Source organism: Urocampus carinirostris, chromosome 4 (genome assembly GCF_059441175.1).
Source record: "Urocampus carinirostris isolate Australia breed hairy pipefish chromosome 4, RoL_Ucar_1.0, whole genome shotgun sequence".
Classification (NCBI taxonomy): Eukaryota; Metazoa; Chordata; class Actinopteri; order Syngnathiformes; family Syngnathidae; genus Urocampus; species Urocampus carinirostris.
In genome coordinates this window covers 37,017,262-37,035,787 of record NC_142352.1, presented here as the reverse complement: position 1 = coordinate 37,035,787, position 18,526 = coordinate 37,017,262, and the positions used below count along the sequence as shown (strand labels likewise).

The 18,526-nt window shown below is 38.6% G+C and overlaps 1 protein-coding gene across 1 annotated transcript in view; it reads left to right on the top strand.

Annotated features, from left to right (window-relative positions):
- The first annotated feature begins 1,490 nt into the window (after positions 1-1,490).
- The window catches only part of irag1 (inositol 1,4,5-triphosphate receptor associated 1), a 43,469-nt gene continuing 26,433 nt past the window's right edge, over positions 1,491-18,526 (top strand). Inside the window, exons 1-18 of the mRNA XM_088334894.1 lie at positions 1,491-1,509; positions 2,128-2,247; positions 2,336-2,516; positions 4,554-4,615; positions 4,707-4,767; positions 4,837-4,995; positions 5,649-5,766; positions 5,841-5,891; positions 7,258-7,335; positions 7,420-7,476; positions 7,550-7,609; positions 7,688-7,743; positions 8,960-9,053; positions 10,013-10,141; positions 10,225-10,310; positions 10,586-11,276; positions 12,638-12,773; positions 13,420-13,448. Coding sequence (XP_088191020.1) covers positions 1,491-1,509; positions 2,128-2,247; positions 2,336-2,516; positions 4,554-4,615; positions 4,707-4,767; positions 4,837-4,995; positions 5,649-5,766; positions 5,841-5,891; positions 7,258-7,335; positions 7,420-7,476; positions 7,550-7,609; positions 7,688-7,743; positions 8,960-9,053; positions 10,013-10,141; positions 10,225-10,310; positions 10,586-11,276; positions 12,638-12,773; positions 13,420-13,448 — 2,187 coding nt within the window. The remainder of the gene's footprint in view (positions 1,510-2,127; positions 2,248-2,335; positions 2,517-4,553; positions 4,616-4,706; positions 4,768-4,836; positions 4,996-5,648; positions 5,767-5,840; positions 5,892-7,257; positions 7,336-7,419; positions 7,477-7,549; positions 7,610-7,687; positions 7,744-8,959; positions 9,054-10,012; positions 10,142-10,224; positions 10,311-10,585; positions 11,277-12,637; positions 12,774-13,419; positions 13,449-18,526) is intronic.

The following is an 18,526-nucleotide window of genomic DNA, read 5'->3' as shown; positions in this document are numbered from 1 at the left end:
ATATATTTGAGCTCAGGGACAACATGATAGAAAAGAAAAACTAGTAGATTAAACACGAAGAGAGTGAGAAAAGGAGAGAGAGAAAGAGAAAGAAAGAGGATTATAAAGTTTAAGAGGGAAAAGAAAAAACAGAGAGGGAGAAAGAGAAACAGAGAGATTAAGGGATAGAGCGAGAAAGAAAACAATGCTGAGAGAAAAGGAAAGAGGGAGAGAACAAGAGAATAAAAGAGAGGGAAAAGGAGAGAGAAATAGAAAAATACGAAGAAAGAGAGAAAGGGAAAAGGAGAAAGAGGGAAGAAAATCAGATCATGACAAAGAGAGACAGAGAGAAAGAAGGTAGAGTGATAGAACGAGAGAAAAGGGAAAAAAATGAGTTTCCCTACAGGGATGAATGAAGTATCTGTCTATCTCTCTATCTATATATCATCCATCTCTCTCTCTCTCTCTTTCGCTCTCTCTCTCTCTCTCTCTCTCTCTCTCTACCTACCTACCTACCTACCTACCTATCCACCTACCTACCCACCTACCTACCTCCCTTTGGTTTTTCACATTGGCTATGTAGCTGATGCCTAGAAGTTTCCTGTAGCATCAAGTCTCCGTGGCCTGGACTTTAATTTCCAGCTTTGCTTTGAGTGAGTCCATGTATTGCAAGCGTTGAGGAATATGGAAGTAACCAGCGATTGCATGAGTCTGATCTTGGATTTCACTGCTTTGGTCTTGTTCCTTCCAGATGGGTTTAAGTCTGGTAATTGTGGCTGTGGTTTGACCTTTTCTGGCCACAATAGTTAATGTATGTTTGCTTGTTATTGAAATCATTCTTGGTTTTTTTTTCGTTTTTTTTTTTTTTTAATATATGAAGTTTCTTTACCACTAAGAGGCGCTAAATAATACACAATGTCCCTTTAAGTCCGCCACTCTACAGTCACTTGGGGGGCACTGACTGGGTTCAGAGACTGCTGGGTGGGGGTGTCATCTGGTTTTGATGTGAAGTGTACACAAGCACAAGACAATCCCGAATGACTCTTTGAATAATCATACGATAAGCCAAGCAACAATACTATAGATTTCAGCAAAAATGTTTCCCTTCAAGGAGAACGCATCTGGATTGAAATGTAAGGATTTATCAGATTTGATTATTGCAATTCAGGTTTCTTTTTTACGTGAGTTTGGTGGAATTTTAACTACACCATTAAATTAGATGTCTTGTGATACAATAGATGAGTTATCTTTGGATAGTAAACACATTTTTTGCAGATCTGGTTTAATTTTCCTTCAAGGGTTTTTAAGGTTTATCTGAACACTAGTAGCTGGCAGTCTTTATTACATTTGAGTTTACAAAAATCGTTTCTAACAGATATGATTAACTGTTTTTTAAAACCCCATTTATCTCAAAAAAATAAGTACAGCACTGTATTTGTCTTTGATTTCAGATAAAGCATTTTTACAAATGTAATATCCCATCCATCGCTTCAAATCTAAACATTGGGACAATGTCTGACAGCAAGGATGGTAAGTGATGCGGGGACTGTATACCTCTATACACCATTTTGTCTACATTTTTCTGGAAATGTTGAATATTGAAAACTTGCAAAATCATTAAAGGGATATTGTGTATTCCTCTTACTAGTGATTAAAAAACTTTACTCATTTATAAAACAATATTGAATTGAATAGTAAGCTTATGAAAATAAATATATAAATGTGCTTTTGTTGAAATACTCAAATTCATTTATTTGCACAAATGTATTTTACATATTATGAGCCTCACATAGAGGGAGCTTACATGACTGTCTGCTATCTTGCTGCCAAGGGTACACCCAAAATACAAAAACCTTGGGAAAGACTGGGCAAAAAAATGATAAAAAAAATGTACAGTTGTGTCATGTTGAGTCTCCTTTTGGTCAAATAGTACAGACCCCCTTAATTCTATCCGATAATTAACCAGTTACTCATTACTTTTCGGTTATTCATTATGTTGTGTTGACTTGAGTTATGGCATTCTACCTACCCCTGAGATTTACCAAAACATCCATTTACATTGACGGGAATAGGCGTTAAGCCTCCATTTTCCATTTGTTCTGACAGGTGAATGAAAAGGTTGAACAAAATGTATCTGTGAGTCCTTAGAGTGGGAGATTCCTGAAAGTGCAATGATGGATGGACTGGAGGACTCGAACGATGCCAGTGAATTCTCTGAGCATGAACTACTTGACATCATGTACAATGCGTGCAGCGCAACGAGCACTGGTGCGTTGACTTATCACAAAGATGAATGTGTTAAAATATACACTATAGAGAACACCTTGGTTTGTACTGTGTTTTCCGTCCCCATGAGAAGAGGTGACAGCATCAACCATCTTGCACTACCTGCGGAAGGTCACGTCCCAGAATCAACAGCAGGGTCGCTTGACATCCTTAGAGCATCTGCTGGACCCAGAGGGTCAGGATACCATTGTGAGCAGAGAGATGTTCCACCAGATTATGAAGGAGTGGATTTCCCAGTGCAGTCATAACAGGTACAAAGTGTTTCTAACATCGGCAAACGGTAAAAAACTGCAACATTTAGCTTGGATCTTAAATTAAAAGATTGAAATTGGTTAAGTTAAATGTACACTCCAATTGCAAATATTTTGCATGTTAAGTGCAATATACAAGGGGTTCAAAAAGTCATTGTCACATGTTGACATCGAGTATCTCAGAAATTGTTAATGACATACAAACCCCTCTGGTAAACTTGAAGCTTTTAATCTCAATTTTTACATCAAATGTTAAAAAATTTTCAATGTGAACGCAATTAGTCACATGGCACAATGGTAGCAACAGTCTGTGTTATTCCTTCTTCACTGTTTTTTTTGCTGTGGAAGAAAGCTGTCTACAGACAATTCTTCTTTAAATGAGCAACAGTCAATGGTGAGAAGTACCTCACCATGCAGGAAAACTGGTTAATGGATAAATTTGGTGAGAGAGCGTCTGAGGAATTCATTTTTCAACAGCATGGGGTGCCGCTACAGAAATAGCTGAGGGTTAGACAGTTACCAAACATAACACTGCCAGAAAGATAGACGGTCTGAGCAGAATGATCACGATCTCATTCCTGGTCGTGCAGACCTCCAGATCTTACACAATGGGATTTTTTTGAGGGGATTTGTGAAAGGGTTGGTCCATGTAACTCATATTGCTAGAGATGTGGATGAGCTGAAGGCATGAATAACCGACACTGTTGCAACAATGGCAATGCAAGAATCTGACCCTTGGCTTTATGTGTGTTATGTGACCAACGGTGCTCATATTTAACATCTTTAAATATTTTGTGTGAAAATTGAGATTACAAGCTTTCTGAATTTACCAGATGTGTTTTCATATCCTGGATAGTTTCTGAGATATTCGATGTCTATGTCATGATTACTGATGCGAGGCACTTGTGCCCATTCCTTGGCGCCAACAGCCCTGGGCTCTGAATGGCTCCCTGCTATTTTTTAAACCCCCAGGTTCCCAGTTATCAGCGTCAGACCGTCTGCAAACCTTAGCTATACGCAAGGCCAGCTCTTTTGACTCCTGACTTTATCCTGCCCTGTTTTCCGTCTGATTCCTGTTGCGACCTCTTTTCGGAACCCGTTTTACGTTTTTGCACCTCCGTCCCGGCCATCGACCTGTTTTTTCTCGCTCTCGACATTGCCTTCGATCGACACGGAAGTGCCACTTTCGCTTTCCCAGCGATCTGCTACCCGTGAACGACGATCACCGAATCGTGGGTGCAAGCCCTTTTCACCTTCTAAGTAAAGCTGAGTAAAACGAACGCAATTGGGTCCCGTCTCCGTTCCTGGTCCGTGACAGTCTAAATCTGCCAAAGACATTTGAAACACCCTGTGCAGTGGCCCCTCTACAGACGAAATTAATTTGTTCCCGGATCGAGCTAGTATCTAGATCTTCTCGTATCTCAAGCAAATTTTCCCTATAAGAAATAACTGAAAACCAATTAATCTGTTTCTGGCCTCCCTTAATGATCCAAGTTGAACCAAAATACCTATAAAACATAACTTCCTGATCACTAAAAACACATTCAAAGAGCAATCCAACAAAACAATACAGTAATAAGAAAAATAAGATTATATTAACAAAATAAAATGCAAGATTATTATGAGCACTTACCCTGGAGGAAGTCGTTGGTTGCTAACACAGGTGTATGTGTAGTAAGGGAGAGAGGTGCAGGTTTAGTTAGGGCGCACGATGAAAAAACACATGTGTGCAGAATCAGGCTTGGGAAACGCACGTGCAAACTGGGACGAGTTGATGCTGGTGGTGAGCGGTCTCGAGCACTCAGTCCCTCTCGTGGTAGCGTCTGGAAATTCTTGTTACTTGGATTTTCTCTCGTATGTCGGGCAAGATTTTTACTCTAAAGACATTTCGTATCTCAAATATCTTGTAACTAAAGTAAATTGTTTGTAAAGGGGGCACTGTAATTGAATTTATATGAAAAAGAACAGACATTGAAATGGTTACAAAATAACTTCATTAGTTTTCATGTTATAAATTGTGTGATTCTTGCTGATTAGCACTGCTGTGGACAGTGGTGACGAGGCATCGTATTTAGATGCTTCAGTGTTGCCTGTAAACGGTAAGCAACATTTATTATTACTTCTTAAAAAGTGAGATACCCCAACAGTTTTAATTTACAAAAAAAATTAATTGATCAAATGTTCTTTCAGGTCTGGAATTCTCAACCCCTCCAACTAGGCCTGCTCCCACTGACAGCCAACAGTGCACCTGGTTAGTTTTGACAAAGTTCATCTAAAATGTTGTATGACTTCACCATGAACTTGTCTGATTGGCTTTAAGCGATGGCAACGATCTGTCAACAACGGTGTCCGAACTAAAGCTAGCTCACCGCAAGCTGAGCGAACAGAACAGCAGCCTTCTGAGGACGGTGGCTCAGTGTGAAGACATCAACCTGCAGCTCACCTTGGAGATCACTGAGCTCAGAGCAAAGCTGGCCAGGTGAAGGCTCTCACTGGGCATAATCAAATATTTTTCCCTTGTTAATGCCATTATCATTGAATAATTGAACCTTCCCCCCTTAAGTTGGTTTATATTTACGATAAACACGGCCAAAAACACTCAAAAGGTTTACTACTACTATTTAAACTTTAACACCATAAAAACATGTATTTATATTACAACTGTTTCGGAACAAAAGCCAAGAGAATCAAATAAAGCAGCAAGATAACAAAAATACAAATATAACAATGTCAACATGTCATTTATACCTTCCATTGCACAATAATTTGCAAATAAAGTCAGAAAGTGCAAATAGTGTAAACGATATAATTTTTTAGAAATCTTTGACAAAGGTTTATTCTATTTAATTTCCCCCACACTGTTCTTTGTTTTTTTATATGTTGTTTTTATTTTATTCTAGTACTGTATTACCCTTAACTTATTATTTTAAACTGTGGTATTTTATCATGATACAATGTCATAATTTCTATTCTATTCTATTCTATTCTATTCTATTCTATTCTATTCTATTCTATTCTATTCTATTCTATTCTATTCTATTCTATTCTATTCTATTCTATGAACTTGAACTCACTGGCAGACTTACTTAGTTGCGATGTACATTTTAGATTTTTGTTTTTTGGCATGTTCAGTTCACAGCGGTCAGTCGTTCGAGCCCGATCCATAACAGAAGAACTGGAGGAGACTCGTCGGGCCTTCAAAGAGGCACAGGAAAGAGCCAGCCGTATGCAAGCTGGTTGTGCCAAGCTGGTAACTTATAAGCATACCAGACAGCTACTAATGCAATGAAAACAAAGTGGATTAAGACCTTTTGTCTGCTTCAGAGCAATGAGGTTGAATGTCTGAAGGTTCACATCAGGAGGCTTGAAGACAAGGTAAAATTCATATTCTGAGAAAGATATTGTGGATTATTTAACACCTCCTAGTGCTAAAAAAATCCAAGGACAATAAGAAAAAAGTACTGACATAAGCTAACATAACAGGGCATATTTATTTGAAATCATATTTGTTTTCTAATAAGAATATTAAATGGACATTGTGTATTATCAAGTGCCTCTTAGTGGTAAAAAAACTTAATTCATAAAAAAAAGTTGATCTTGCTGCGACATCTGTCACCCCATTGATTTGAACAATGAGCAAAATACATTAACTATTATATAAACATGCATTTTTAAACACTTATAGATAAAGAAATTCTTATTTATTTTACATGAGGATCATTTAGAGGGAGCTTGCATGATTGTTTGCCATTTAGCATCCAAGGGTACCCCTGAAAACCAAAATACCTGTGAAAGGCTGGGCCAAAAATAAATAGAAAAAACAGTGAGGTTTGGTTACTTTGAGTCTCTGTAGTTTGTATTCTTCCAAGTGTTTTGTAGCACTTGTTTTTCAGTTGCACTGACTACACTATTGAACAACATCTAGATTAATTTTAATTTATTAGTTCCTTAGGGAAATTCACACCCACCGATTGTACCGGGGGAAAACAACAGGCATTACATTACAGAAACCGCAGAATGACAAACATATATGACAATGGGACAATAAGGGCAGACTTGAATGGTGGGGCCTGTTGTGTAGAAAGGTAATGGCAGAGGGGATCAGGCTTTTCCTGATGCATGCTCTCTTAAGTCTTATTGTCCTTTATCTTCGCCCTTACGGTTGGGGGATCAAAGGTTGGTGTAGCGTGTGACTGATATCCTGGACTATTGTGTTTGCCAGTCAAATGAGTCTGGTTTCGGGAGGCTGATGATTTTAGCTGCTATGATACGTGTGAGGTTGGTCTGGTTCGTGACAGAGAGCACAGTGAAAAAAACTTGTGGAGCAGTACAGGAGGATGAGTTGAACAATACTTTGGTACAGTAGTAATAGGAGGTAAGGTGCTTTGAGTTTACCAATACCTGACAGTCTAGTGGTCAAATATTAGTGTCCCTTTTTGAAAATTGGAAATCCAGATGTTGCTCGTTAACTTTTTAACGTCTTCTTAGTAATCACATTTAGCGGTTAGTGTATGACTATTGGATGCAGGATTTGGACAAATTGACCAACTATTTACACAAATCCCACACTCAACAATATTGTGCAGCTTAATTAAGTAGCTATTCTTATTCACTGTTTCTTTGTTAAAATTATTTCAAGTCAAAACTGACTTTTGCACTACAGCCACTTTGTGACACTTAGGAACTGGTTTCCAGTTGTGTAAACCTAGCATAATAAATCTTTTTTTTATTGTGTCCACAGAATGAAAAACTGTCCTTTGAAAAGACATGTTCGGAAGATGGCATCAACAAACTTCGCAAAATCAATACTGAGTTGAAGGTGGGAATAATATTCAGCACATACCTGTGAGACATTTGTTTCAGTTTGTTGATCTTGTTTTGTTCAACATCCAAATGTTGACAGGCTGAACTTCAAGACGCTCTGGTCATGCTAAATCTGAAAGACAGAGAAATGACTAAGGTTAGTTCAGTGATCAATACAATTTTGAATGTTTCTTCTTTTCACAATCCCACTAGTTTTCGTATGTCTGTAGAAAGAGATCCTAATGGATAAGATGAAGAGCTCTCATGCTGAGAACCATAGCATCATTGAGGTTTGTTTCAGGAACTGCAATCAATAAACAATTGTATAAAATGCATGAATGATAGTTTTCTATGGTGGCATTCAATAGGGTGTGCAAGCAGAGCTGACCAGGTTACATGAACAGTCACATCAAGTTCTGGCAAGGTATTTATGATGATTATTCTCTGGTCAATTCACGGAATCTGTATTTTAGCCTTAAAAGCCTTATATCGTAAATATTTTGTTATTTACTGCAACAGTTTTTTGTCAATGATATTCTGATTGAACCAAAAGTGTGGACTTAAAACCCCCCAGTTAAAAGCCTGCCATTATGTTTATGTACGCTTTAACCCCTAAAAGAAGTCTAGAAAATCTAGTAGTCATTTCCTAACACACTTTCTCGTTCTGGCAGCAAATCTTTAAAAAAAAACTGCAACACGATATTAATAAAATAATCCTCTTTGTTTGAAAGTTTTTTCTTGTTCTCATTGCAGATAATGAGATTTTGAGTTCCCCTATTAGCATCTTGGCATTACAAAAACGCCAGGGCATCTTAAGTATTACATTTCTTTTTTTGCCATATTTCTTTTCCGTTAAATGTTCTTATATTTTTGAGTAAAAAGTATATAGATATGATGATTTTTTTGGGGGTATGCAGAATTAAACCAACAAATAACTTACTGGGAAAAAAATATATTATTTTGAATTTTTCCAACTAAAGGACTTATATTTCTGGAAAAAACTGTAGCAGAATAAGATTAATGTAATATGGAAAGCAATAATAATGATCTCACAACAGAAAAAGTCATTTTTATTTAGAAAGTTTCATATTTTGATGAGTTTACAGTATTTTTACTCATTTTTTTCAACTAGACATTTTTCTCAGTATCAGAATATTGAAGGGATATTGTGTATTATTAAGCGCCTTCTAATGGTAAAAAAACTTCACTGATAAAAATACTCATTTTTTAAAATACTCATAGGTCAATAATTTTGTAGTCATTTTACTTCATATGAAGCTCACCTAGAGGGAGCTGAAATGATTGCTGCCATCTTGCTGCTGAGGCCCCCCCCAATAAAACAAAAAACCTTTGAAATGCTGGGCCCCAAGAAATGAGCAGAAAATGGTGCGATTTGGTTACCTCAAGTCTCTTTAGTTTGTACTGTGCTTTGTAGAACTCATTTTCAGTAGCACTACACAACACAGCGATATAGGTCAAATATTACACAGTGTCCCTTTAATGATTAAAAATAAAATTGTACGGTACAGTTTGAAGTGATTTATCTTTATCTCACTTGACTACAGTTTAATATTCATTCCGCGTAATTGCTATGACAAAAACAGTATGACTTTTTATTCATTTATTTTTTCACCTGTTAGGTATGACAGACTGTGCATCAGCCCCCAAGCACTGTACACTCGAGATCCCCCCAACCTACTCTCACTGCAAAGTGAAATCCAAGAGATGCAACAGGTATCAAATCAAGTGTCATTATTTTACATCCCTTAAACACAAAAAGTCTCAAAAGACCACAAATCCCACGATCAAGGAAAAACTCAAACACTTCAGCATTAGGAAAATAAGATTTAGAAGAGGCCACAAAAATTATAATCCTTCTTCCAGGGTGACCAGGCTGCAATAGATGTTGCATTGGATAACAATACACAAAACGTAGTCAACATCATATATGAACAAAGGTTATAACAAGAATAGTTCAAGAAGTCCAAGACAGCAAAAAAACAGCTCCCCATCTCAACCTGCTGGTCAATGCAGACAATGACGTGTTTCAGGTCCAGGTGTTGGTCCACTGACTTATCCAGGTTTGTCCTTCTCCCTCACTCCGCCACCAGCCACGCAGCCGGAAAGGACAGGAAAACAAAAGTATGAAGTCAGCAAGAATTCTAAGCTTTTTAAAGTGAGTCTTTAGATTTAAACACCTCCACTGAGGTCGCAGATTTTGTCTTAGGGAAGGAGTATTCCACAGCATCAGGGCCCAAATGAAGTACCATCTTAAGCCTGCAGATTTCTCATTTGCTATCGGAGTCACAAGTTGCCCAGTATTTTCCGAGTGGATTCTCCAAGCAGGGAAATTTGGGAAATTAAATCAGGAATATAAGAAGGGGCAAGTCCATACAAGCTTTTGTACGTTAGTAACAGAACCTTAAAGTTCCATCTTAAACGGACAGGGAGCCATTGCAAGCTAGCTTAAATTGGGATGATATGAGCAAATTCTTGTCCTAGTCAAAAGTCTCGCTGCCGCCTTTTCAACCATATGCAAACTATTGATGATAGACGTCGGGAGACCAAAGAGCACTACAGTACAGTAATCATTAAAGTATTGTTAATTGTTAAAAACTATCTTCAGGTTAACATTTGCTGACACAGCTATCGTTCGCACGTTAACTGTAGAAATCCTATGATCCTTTTGACAGCAGAACCACAGATCTGTGGACGAAAGAAGCGGCCCTCCCCTCCATACGGAACGTGAGGACCTTCAGAGCATCATACATAGGATCAAATCTGCAGACAAAGCACATATTTGGCACAAGTACTCAGAAAGGGTGAGTTTGGAATTGACATTACGTCCAGCCTTTGATGCGAAATTATTTGCATTGGTTTTGTTTCCCTTTTATTTTCAACATAGGGCTCCTACCCCCTAGAAATCCAGGAGAAGCTTTTTCCTCAGCACCAGCAGCAACAGGCAAGAATCAAGCAGCGGCTTGTCAATGCGTATGTGATTTTTTTTTTTTTGGTCTCCCTTTTCTCCTGTTATGGTAACGGGTTGGATTTAGTTGACATTAGAATTGACTCTGAGGAGCTTCTTCCTGGTAATAAAACATTTGCTTTTGACGGAAAATTTATTAGCACCTCCCTTACGCAATGCAGGCTTTACCGTCCTCTTTAAGATTGTAACGAGGCTAAGTGCAGTTTTAATGCTGCTCTGTTAACTCCAGACATAACAGAACATGAAGGAGACGTTTATAAAACTGGGTTGTTGGTTTCAGGCTGCAGGATCTGGAACTCCAGAAGTGTGCGTTGGAGGATAAAGGAGAGAAGGTGGATGAGCGATGTAAAGCCTGGGAGAAGGAGCAGAGAACAAACAAGACCCCGTCGCCGGTGCCACAGTCCAAGAAGGTGGCCATCGTAAAATGGTGGAAAGCCCTCAGCGTCGAGGGCGGTAAGGGCCGTACTAGCGAAATAAAGAACTTCAGAGAGCTCGCTGAGAGAGCTCGGCTCCATCAAGCAGAGCGGACTGTCACTGATATGAGGGAGCAGGTCTCCCACCTGCAAGCTTCTCTTAAAACTGTTACCGAGCAAAAAAGCGGCCACAGGGCCATTCTCGTACATAAAGAAACAAACACTGAGAGGGAGGAAGCAGATGGCGCTGAAGGAAAACCTGTGAAGGAGCGGAGGGATGTGTCGGTGGGCACAGAACCTGCCGCCTCACAACAGCGACAAATCCAACTGGAGGTGAGCGCAGACGCAGTGCTCGTGGGCCTCAGGAGAATGGAAGCCATGGTCAAAAGCGCCCTGGTTTCGGCCAAAGTAGCAAAGTCCAGCGAGACGAGGCTCAACCAGGTCAGGGTGAGGATGGAGAGCATCACCCGGACGGTGGAGGCCGCTCTGGGACGCACAGCCGACACAGAATTTCGGGCCAAATCACTTGAGGCCCGAATCAAGGAACACGATAATCAGGTGGGTCAGGGAGAAGGTTTTTATTTCTCTGCTGGTAAAATAGGATGATATTCATGCTAAGTAGTAGATAGCTCAGCTTAAAATTTGCATAATAATTTTGGCGATCATTTTTATAACTGGACTATTGGGAAAATTCTGTTGTAATTCTTAGATTTTACTTTGAGACCACAATGCATAAAGCAGTGGTCCCATATCTACAGTCCACTGGGAGGATATGGCCTGCCTGAATAATACTAGAGCGCATTTTGATGCGCTTTTTTTTTTACCTCTAAAAGAACTCAAAGTCTGAGCGCGCTTATTCAGTTGTAACGGTAAGTGAAAACACCAAGCTCTTATCACTGCAATACCAGTAATGTGGATGACCTATGAAGAGCATTAGTTTTTTTTTCATTTTGACATTATCCTTTATCATGGTGCCAGAGACAAATGTTCTTTTGGATCAGAGGTCTGTAGTTTTAATAGTCACAGTCTGTTATAGTCGATGGTCTGTGCAGCCCTTTGAGACGTTTGTGATAAAGGGCTGAAGAAATAAACATGACTTGACTTGAACACTTTAGAATAGAATAGAATAGAATAGAATAGAATAGAATAGAATAGAATAGAATAGAATAGAATAGAATAGAATAGAATAGAATAGAATAGAATAGAATATACCTTTGTTATCATTGTTACAAAATTAGTTGAACATATTGTGACAATGAAATTGGACGTGGCACTACAGTTACACATTTAGACTGTAAAGATTGAGATTGAAAAAATGATAAAAAGAATTTGGATATATATGAACACAAAATATTTACACAAGAAAGTGTGGGCATGTAAAAGCAGAAGATAATTACATTTGATGTTTACTTACAGGGGATCGTAGTAGTGCAGTTACAAGATTTACAAGTTACAATGACAATAAATTTGTCATTTGCAATGCTTAAAAATGAATAGAAGAATAGAAGAAAATTCAGCATATAATTACATACACTTATATACATCTTAAGGTGAATAATTAATTGGTGTTACTATTAACCCATGCTATTGTTACAGTAGTTGATCTTATTTAGATTTGCAATTATATATTTCCACCCACCAAAAAAATGTAACTTTTTTTAGATGCTTGTTTTTAAATGTGGATTCTTTGTTTACTTTTGGGCCTAGGTTCTGCAGCTAAAAAATAAGGGTGCTTGATTAATTAAGAAGAGAGATACTGTAACTTTCTCTTTGTTTATACCTGAATATCCCGCTGCGGCTGCATTGTCTATAAGTGGGAAATGTTGAGATCCAAAGACCTTTTCTCAGAATTTTTTGTTGTGTAACCAGTACAACTCTGGAAAATAAATCAAGTGTTCCCTGTACACTTTTTTAAACAGTCCCGTCTTGAGAAGTCAACTGGCCCAGCTCCTTCGAATGCATGTGTTACACTGGATGAAGGCCAAGTGGAGAGTCCCCCTCCTTTGCCTTATGTTGTTCCGGAAGTTGATGTGTCTCCGCTGGTTCCCATGAATGGTATGATGGTTCTATCACAGGGACATTGCTACAAATGTAGATTAATAAGAGTCACCTTCATTTCCATGGAGGAACAATCCTGCTGTGTGTAGGAATACTGTAAATGCATACATAAATAAATAACTACAAATACATGCCATGCAAATAAATGAACACATTTTTCACCCTTTGGTTAGTCAGTGATTAACAAGTTTCACATTAACCAGACATATTTAAATATACCCCAAAAGCCATTTTGGGACAATGGTCTATTTCAGGGGTGTATTTTAGCCCCAAAAAACATAATTTGCATATTTTTGTTTGGTGAGATAAAAATTGCAGAACTCCCAAAATAGTTAACAATCACAGCCTTCTGACTGTGATACATTTCCCCTAAAACAAAATTAGTTTTTTTATTTTATTTTTTTGCGGTTGAGAAGACTCAATCATGTCTGGGGTTGTCAGGGTGTTGCTGCCATTCGAAAGCGAGATGACGGACATAGAGAAAGCTCTTTCCAACCAAGACAAAGCTCTTGCTAATACCTTCTGGGAAAAAATTACGTTTCATGTCCAGTGCTACTCGTTCTGCTGCCCAGTGTCTCATTTGCAATGCATATGATTTCCTGTTAAATGCAAATCTCATGTTCTATCTCTCTGGACTCTGCAGGTGACATCGAACAAGACAGCCGTGACAGAGTAAGCCATTTTCTCTTATAAAAATACTTTTTTTTTATGTTTCCATATGCATGAAAAGGGATATGAATGGATATTGACTTAAAAAGTATCATCCAAAGACCTTTGCTCTTGTGTTTCATGAAATTGTCCATTTTCTTTGAGATGGTACTAACAAATCCAAAAAGTGTGCAGTTGTCGGCAATCTGTGTGATCCTCCGATCATCAATAGAGTAAATTTCATATTCTTCCGTACTAAATAGATAGCATCAGATTTGAATTACTCAGTGGTGGACCGTGCATTTCTCACCTAGGACTTCAGTAATGCTACGTCTGAAAAAATCCAACCCTCAATAACTAGTTTATGGCTTTAAAACATTTACTGAAGCTACAGCTGCAATACATATTAAAAGGCATCAATAATAAACTCATAGAATTGCACGATTGTTTTAGTAAACAGCCACATTTTAGTCACCAAAAATCCCATTTATTTGTGCACAAAATCCGTCATCCTTTCTTTCCTCATAAGATTTTGATTACTCTGCTGTGCAGATTATCCATGAGTTTCAGTTTCATCAAGAAATTCTTTTTGATCGCCAACTACAGCTGAAAGTCAAGCTTGTCCTGTCGTATTCCTGGCGTTGGGTTTTATTCCATTTATAGCTGAAAAAGTCGGATCAATAGAAACAGGGACCACGTGGATTTTTTTGCTTTACCTTTTTGTTGTGATACTTCCGTTACTGCCCCGTGGCCATTCATACTTTCAATCTCGCTCACCACATAAATTTCCAACTAACTCTGGGATGTCTTGTGTCCAAGTTAAAGGTTTACTTGTTTGAAGAAGGAATAACAAATATTAGCAAAAGTATCAATTTCGTTGGAGGCCATGCCAGCAACTACACTAAAAAAAGTGTTGTTGTGTTGCATGCACGTATTTGGAGTAAGTGGTCATGCAGGGATGCTTGTTTATAATATTCATGAACATGAAATAAAACATTCTCACAACTTACCAATATAGTGACCGTGGAGTGATTTGGAACAACAATTAAATGCAAAATACCAATAGGAGGAAATCAAATTTACTAAAAGTCCTCAAGCGCATTGCTAGCACACAACTGCGCTGTCTAATACACACACACATACGCAGCTTTACGGAAATGTAGGCTCGCGCCAATTCAATAAAATTAATGTTACATTAAGAAAGAAATAATACACTGACAAAAAGAAAAGCGTTTTACCGGCAAAACAATACATTAAGTGGTAGATGAGTTAGCTGTCTGTACAGTATGCGTAATAAATACAGACGTTACTACGATGCATGTGTACGTCATGTGTAATCCTCGCCTCTCTTTTTCTGTCCCTCTTTTGTCAGTGATTGAAGATACAGATGCAATTTGTCTATTGGCGCATTGCCTATATGTAAACATACTTTTTTTTTTAAAATTGTAATCCTGCAAAGTCGACCTTATTTTAACTGATCATACCTGTAATTTCATTATCTTTTTTCTGTAACTGTAACGGAATACAAAAAGATTTTGTGCATCTTAACCCTAACCCTACCGTAACCCAGTACATAACGCCGTTAGATGTATTCGGCTACTGCCTGAGCTTGTCTAAAAACATGTACTGTATGAAATTTCAAGAGTGAAATTAGAGTGATTAGCTCTGCACGACAAAAGGTTAAAAAAGAAAAATGAGTGGGTTGACGACTAACTCACTTACGTTACCCACCCACACACACACACGCACACTCTGAAGTAGCTGAAAGAGGCATACAGCCCTTCTCCTTAAATGGTCAAAGCTCCCAGGAGTCAAAGAGAGGCTGCAGCTGAAAAAAGACAGCGAATCGAGGGGATGGGAGAAGGAAGCGGAGACCAAGAGTCAGGAGACGTTTTCTGAGAAAAAGCAGCGTGTGGTGACAGTTGGTGTGGAAGTCAGGAGCTCTGCTGGGAGCTAGACGCAGGTAACAACTGGGCAGGTTCAGATGGAGGGCTTCTGAGGGGTGGGGGGGGGCGATTCTCTGTTCATGGGTTCGTGAGATGTGTGCTGGTTAACCTCAACTGTGTCTTCTGGTGAAACTGGTAAAATGCAAACGAGGTCAGTGTATGAGCAGCAAAAGTGCAGAGTTCACGTCTTTGTTCTCTAGATTTCGCCCCTTCGCTCTGTTATGTCATATCGGGTCTCTGCCAGAGCACTTTCTATGTGAGCTTCTTCTGTGCTTGACTCAGTCACATTTTACACAATGTGGCAGATAGGGTCTTGTCATATGTAACATCATGATGAGGGAGACAGAGGTGAAAGTGGTTGTGTCTCAATTTTTGCCTGCTAAAAGCACTTTCGGTGATCAATGCATGGGAAAACCAGTCGACTGAAAACTGAGTGCACAGAGAGTGGTGGTCTCTCCCCTTAACCCCACAGGAAATAATGGAATTGCTCATTTATCTCTGTTTCATGATCACTCACGTGCCCCTTAAAAGTTTGCTTTGTAACGGATTGCATTATTAAGTTGTGTTTTATCTACTTTAGAAAAAAACAGCCTTTCAGTGTCCAACAAAGATAAAATCAATTTTTCCGATCTCAACCTATTTGGATGCGAAGTGGAATAGAAAAGGCCACAGGAAACTGGTTATTTGTCACTTGTGATGTAAAGTATTGCGATCAAAGTTTTCCCAGAGAGATTTTAGTCCAATTTAGTAAGGACTTTTTTACTACCCCACTACTAGTTCATCAACAAATAGTAATGTCCAAATAACATCCAAACTTCTTGTCTGCATTGACAACCTAAACAGATTTTCTTTCTACCAAAAATTGAGAAAGATATACCCATAATAGTGACAAAAAGAGTCGTTCAATTACCCTTTATGGTTCAAGCCCACCCCCTAATTCAGTTGCCCAAAAGTTTGCTCATGTCAAATTACATTTCCAGTTGCTCCCATTCCTGACTACCATCTTAGTATTTTTTTCTGGTGGACACCTTGCTATTCAGAGTACACAGTACACAGCATGTCCAATCAAGCCGTTTGAGCATTTGTCAGGTGTATCTGTAAGGACCATGATTTTTCGTACTTTCTATCTCATAGATGAATGCATTTTGTGAGGCAATGGCAGCAAGAACCTTGTGCAAATGTTCCTTTACCGCAGAAGCTCAGGAAAAGTGACGTGGCACCATGTGATGATTTTCATACATTTGCCTTTAAAGATTTCAAAGGAAGGCACAAACCAGGAGTCCCCAAACGTTTTCCTTTGAGGGACACATAGCTTTTCCCTTCTCTGAAGAGGGGCAAGGGTCAGTTTGTAACAGAAAAAGTTTGATGATTGCAGGAGTGCCTAAATGTAAAAAAATATGGTTTTCCAGAAAGCAACAATCAAATAACCCCTTCAGATTCTTCGTAGAACAAAAATCAGAAAATAGATAACAACACTATATTTGAAATAAACAATGACCACCAAAAAGTCCGATATATAATATGGAATGTACATTTATTGTGCCGTGCACATGTCATGATTACTCATTGCACTCACCTGTGCCAGCTCGTTTGGCACCAGCTGCTGCTAGTTGCCTGATTGATTCCCCTCCTACTCCAGTCACTCCTTGTCAGTCCGTCAGCGAACCTCTGCATACTATATATATATATATATATATATATATATATATATATATTTCCAGTATATATATTATATTTTATACTACACGTTCTAAGGGATGGGCAGGGCACCTGTATGATGCAGCAGGGGTAAACCAGTGAAAGCTGTTGGGCCCTGCTGTTGAACAAAAGAGTGTGTTGAGATCGCAGGTTCGATTCCCGGCTCCACCGTGTTATATGTCGAAGTGTCCTTGGGCAAGACACTGAATTCCTAATGCCCCCAATAAGCAGGCGCCTTGTATGGGTGCATGGCCGCTATTGGTGTGTGAGTGTGTGTGTGTGAATGGGTAAGTGTGAAGCACATCGTAAAGCCCTTTGGGAGGTCTTCATTGAAAATATGCTATATGCTATATAAATGCAGACCATTTATCATTTACCATTGTGTTGTGTCACCCTGACCCGAGTGGCATGGCTTCTTTCTTGTGTCCCGTTTCAACTGGAGGGACGAAAGCATGACCAACTTAGGTGCCTAACTTGTTGGGTTGGCCATGGTCCAAAAATGTTTGTGTGTGTTTTTTGCTTCTTTCATTTCCCCTTTTTTAAATTTTCTTTGTTATTGCATGTTAGCCGAATCCGCTAACCATTACTGTATATTAAATTATATTCTTATTCTACATTACATTATGTTATATTATATTACATTACTTTATATTTTATTATATTACATATGATTGGTATATTAGTTTTGCTTTCCAAACATTCTAACTAACCCCCTCACTGCTGCAGTTATGCAATTTCCCCCCACGGTTAGTGAATGTGTGATTCCTTAACAGGATGTACTTATTACGCTGTGTATGTAAAAGCCCCATTGTTTATTTTACTTCAGTGTCCCTCTAAATTCACTGCCACAGTCATCCTGTGGGAGTCAGTCTTATATCAGCTCTGATTCCTGAACAATCTTTTACTGTACAGAGTTGTGGTGTGTCCCATGATATTTATTTTTTTTTCATATACAGTAGAGGCAGTTCATATCAGCTTAATGCTTGATCCCCCCAAAAATAAATAATAATGTTACTCCGTACACTTTAGCCTTAGGTCTGTTCATGTTCTGGTTTTAAGTAAGTAATCAATTTGGTAACTTTTGCACAAAGGCTATTTTAGAACCTTTTTTAAAAGTGCTGACATTGTATCATATTTTTTGATTTGCATGCTGATTAGAATGTGAACATACAATTCTTCTTTATATGAAGTGAACACTTTTATGCATATAGTGTATGTAGTTGCCAAGTTTTATTGGCAAAAATGTTATGTTCTGCCATGACTCCTTCCTCTAGACGGCGCCATACAGGCATGAAACTGGGCACTTGTGTGTTCAATCTCCCCACACTTGACGATGACTACCCTTACCCTTCATGACATGTGTCACCAAAGTACGACCCAAGGGTTATAGCAGGCCTACCAATATGCTGAGAGAACCATAAAAAAGAATTGTGCCACAAACAATGACCTACAGTTTTA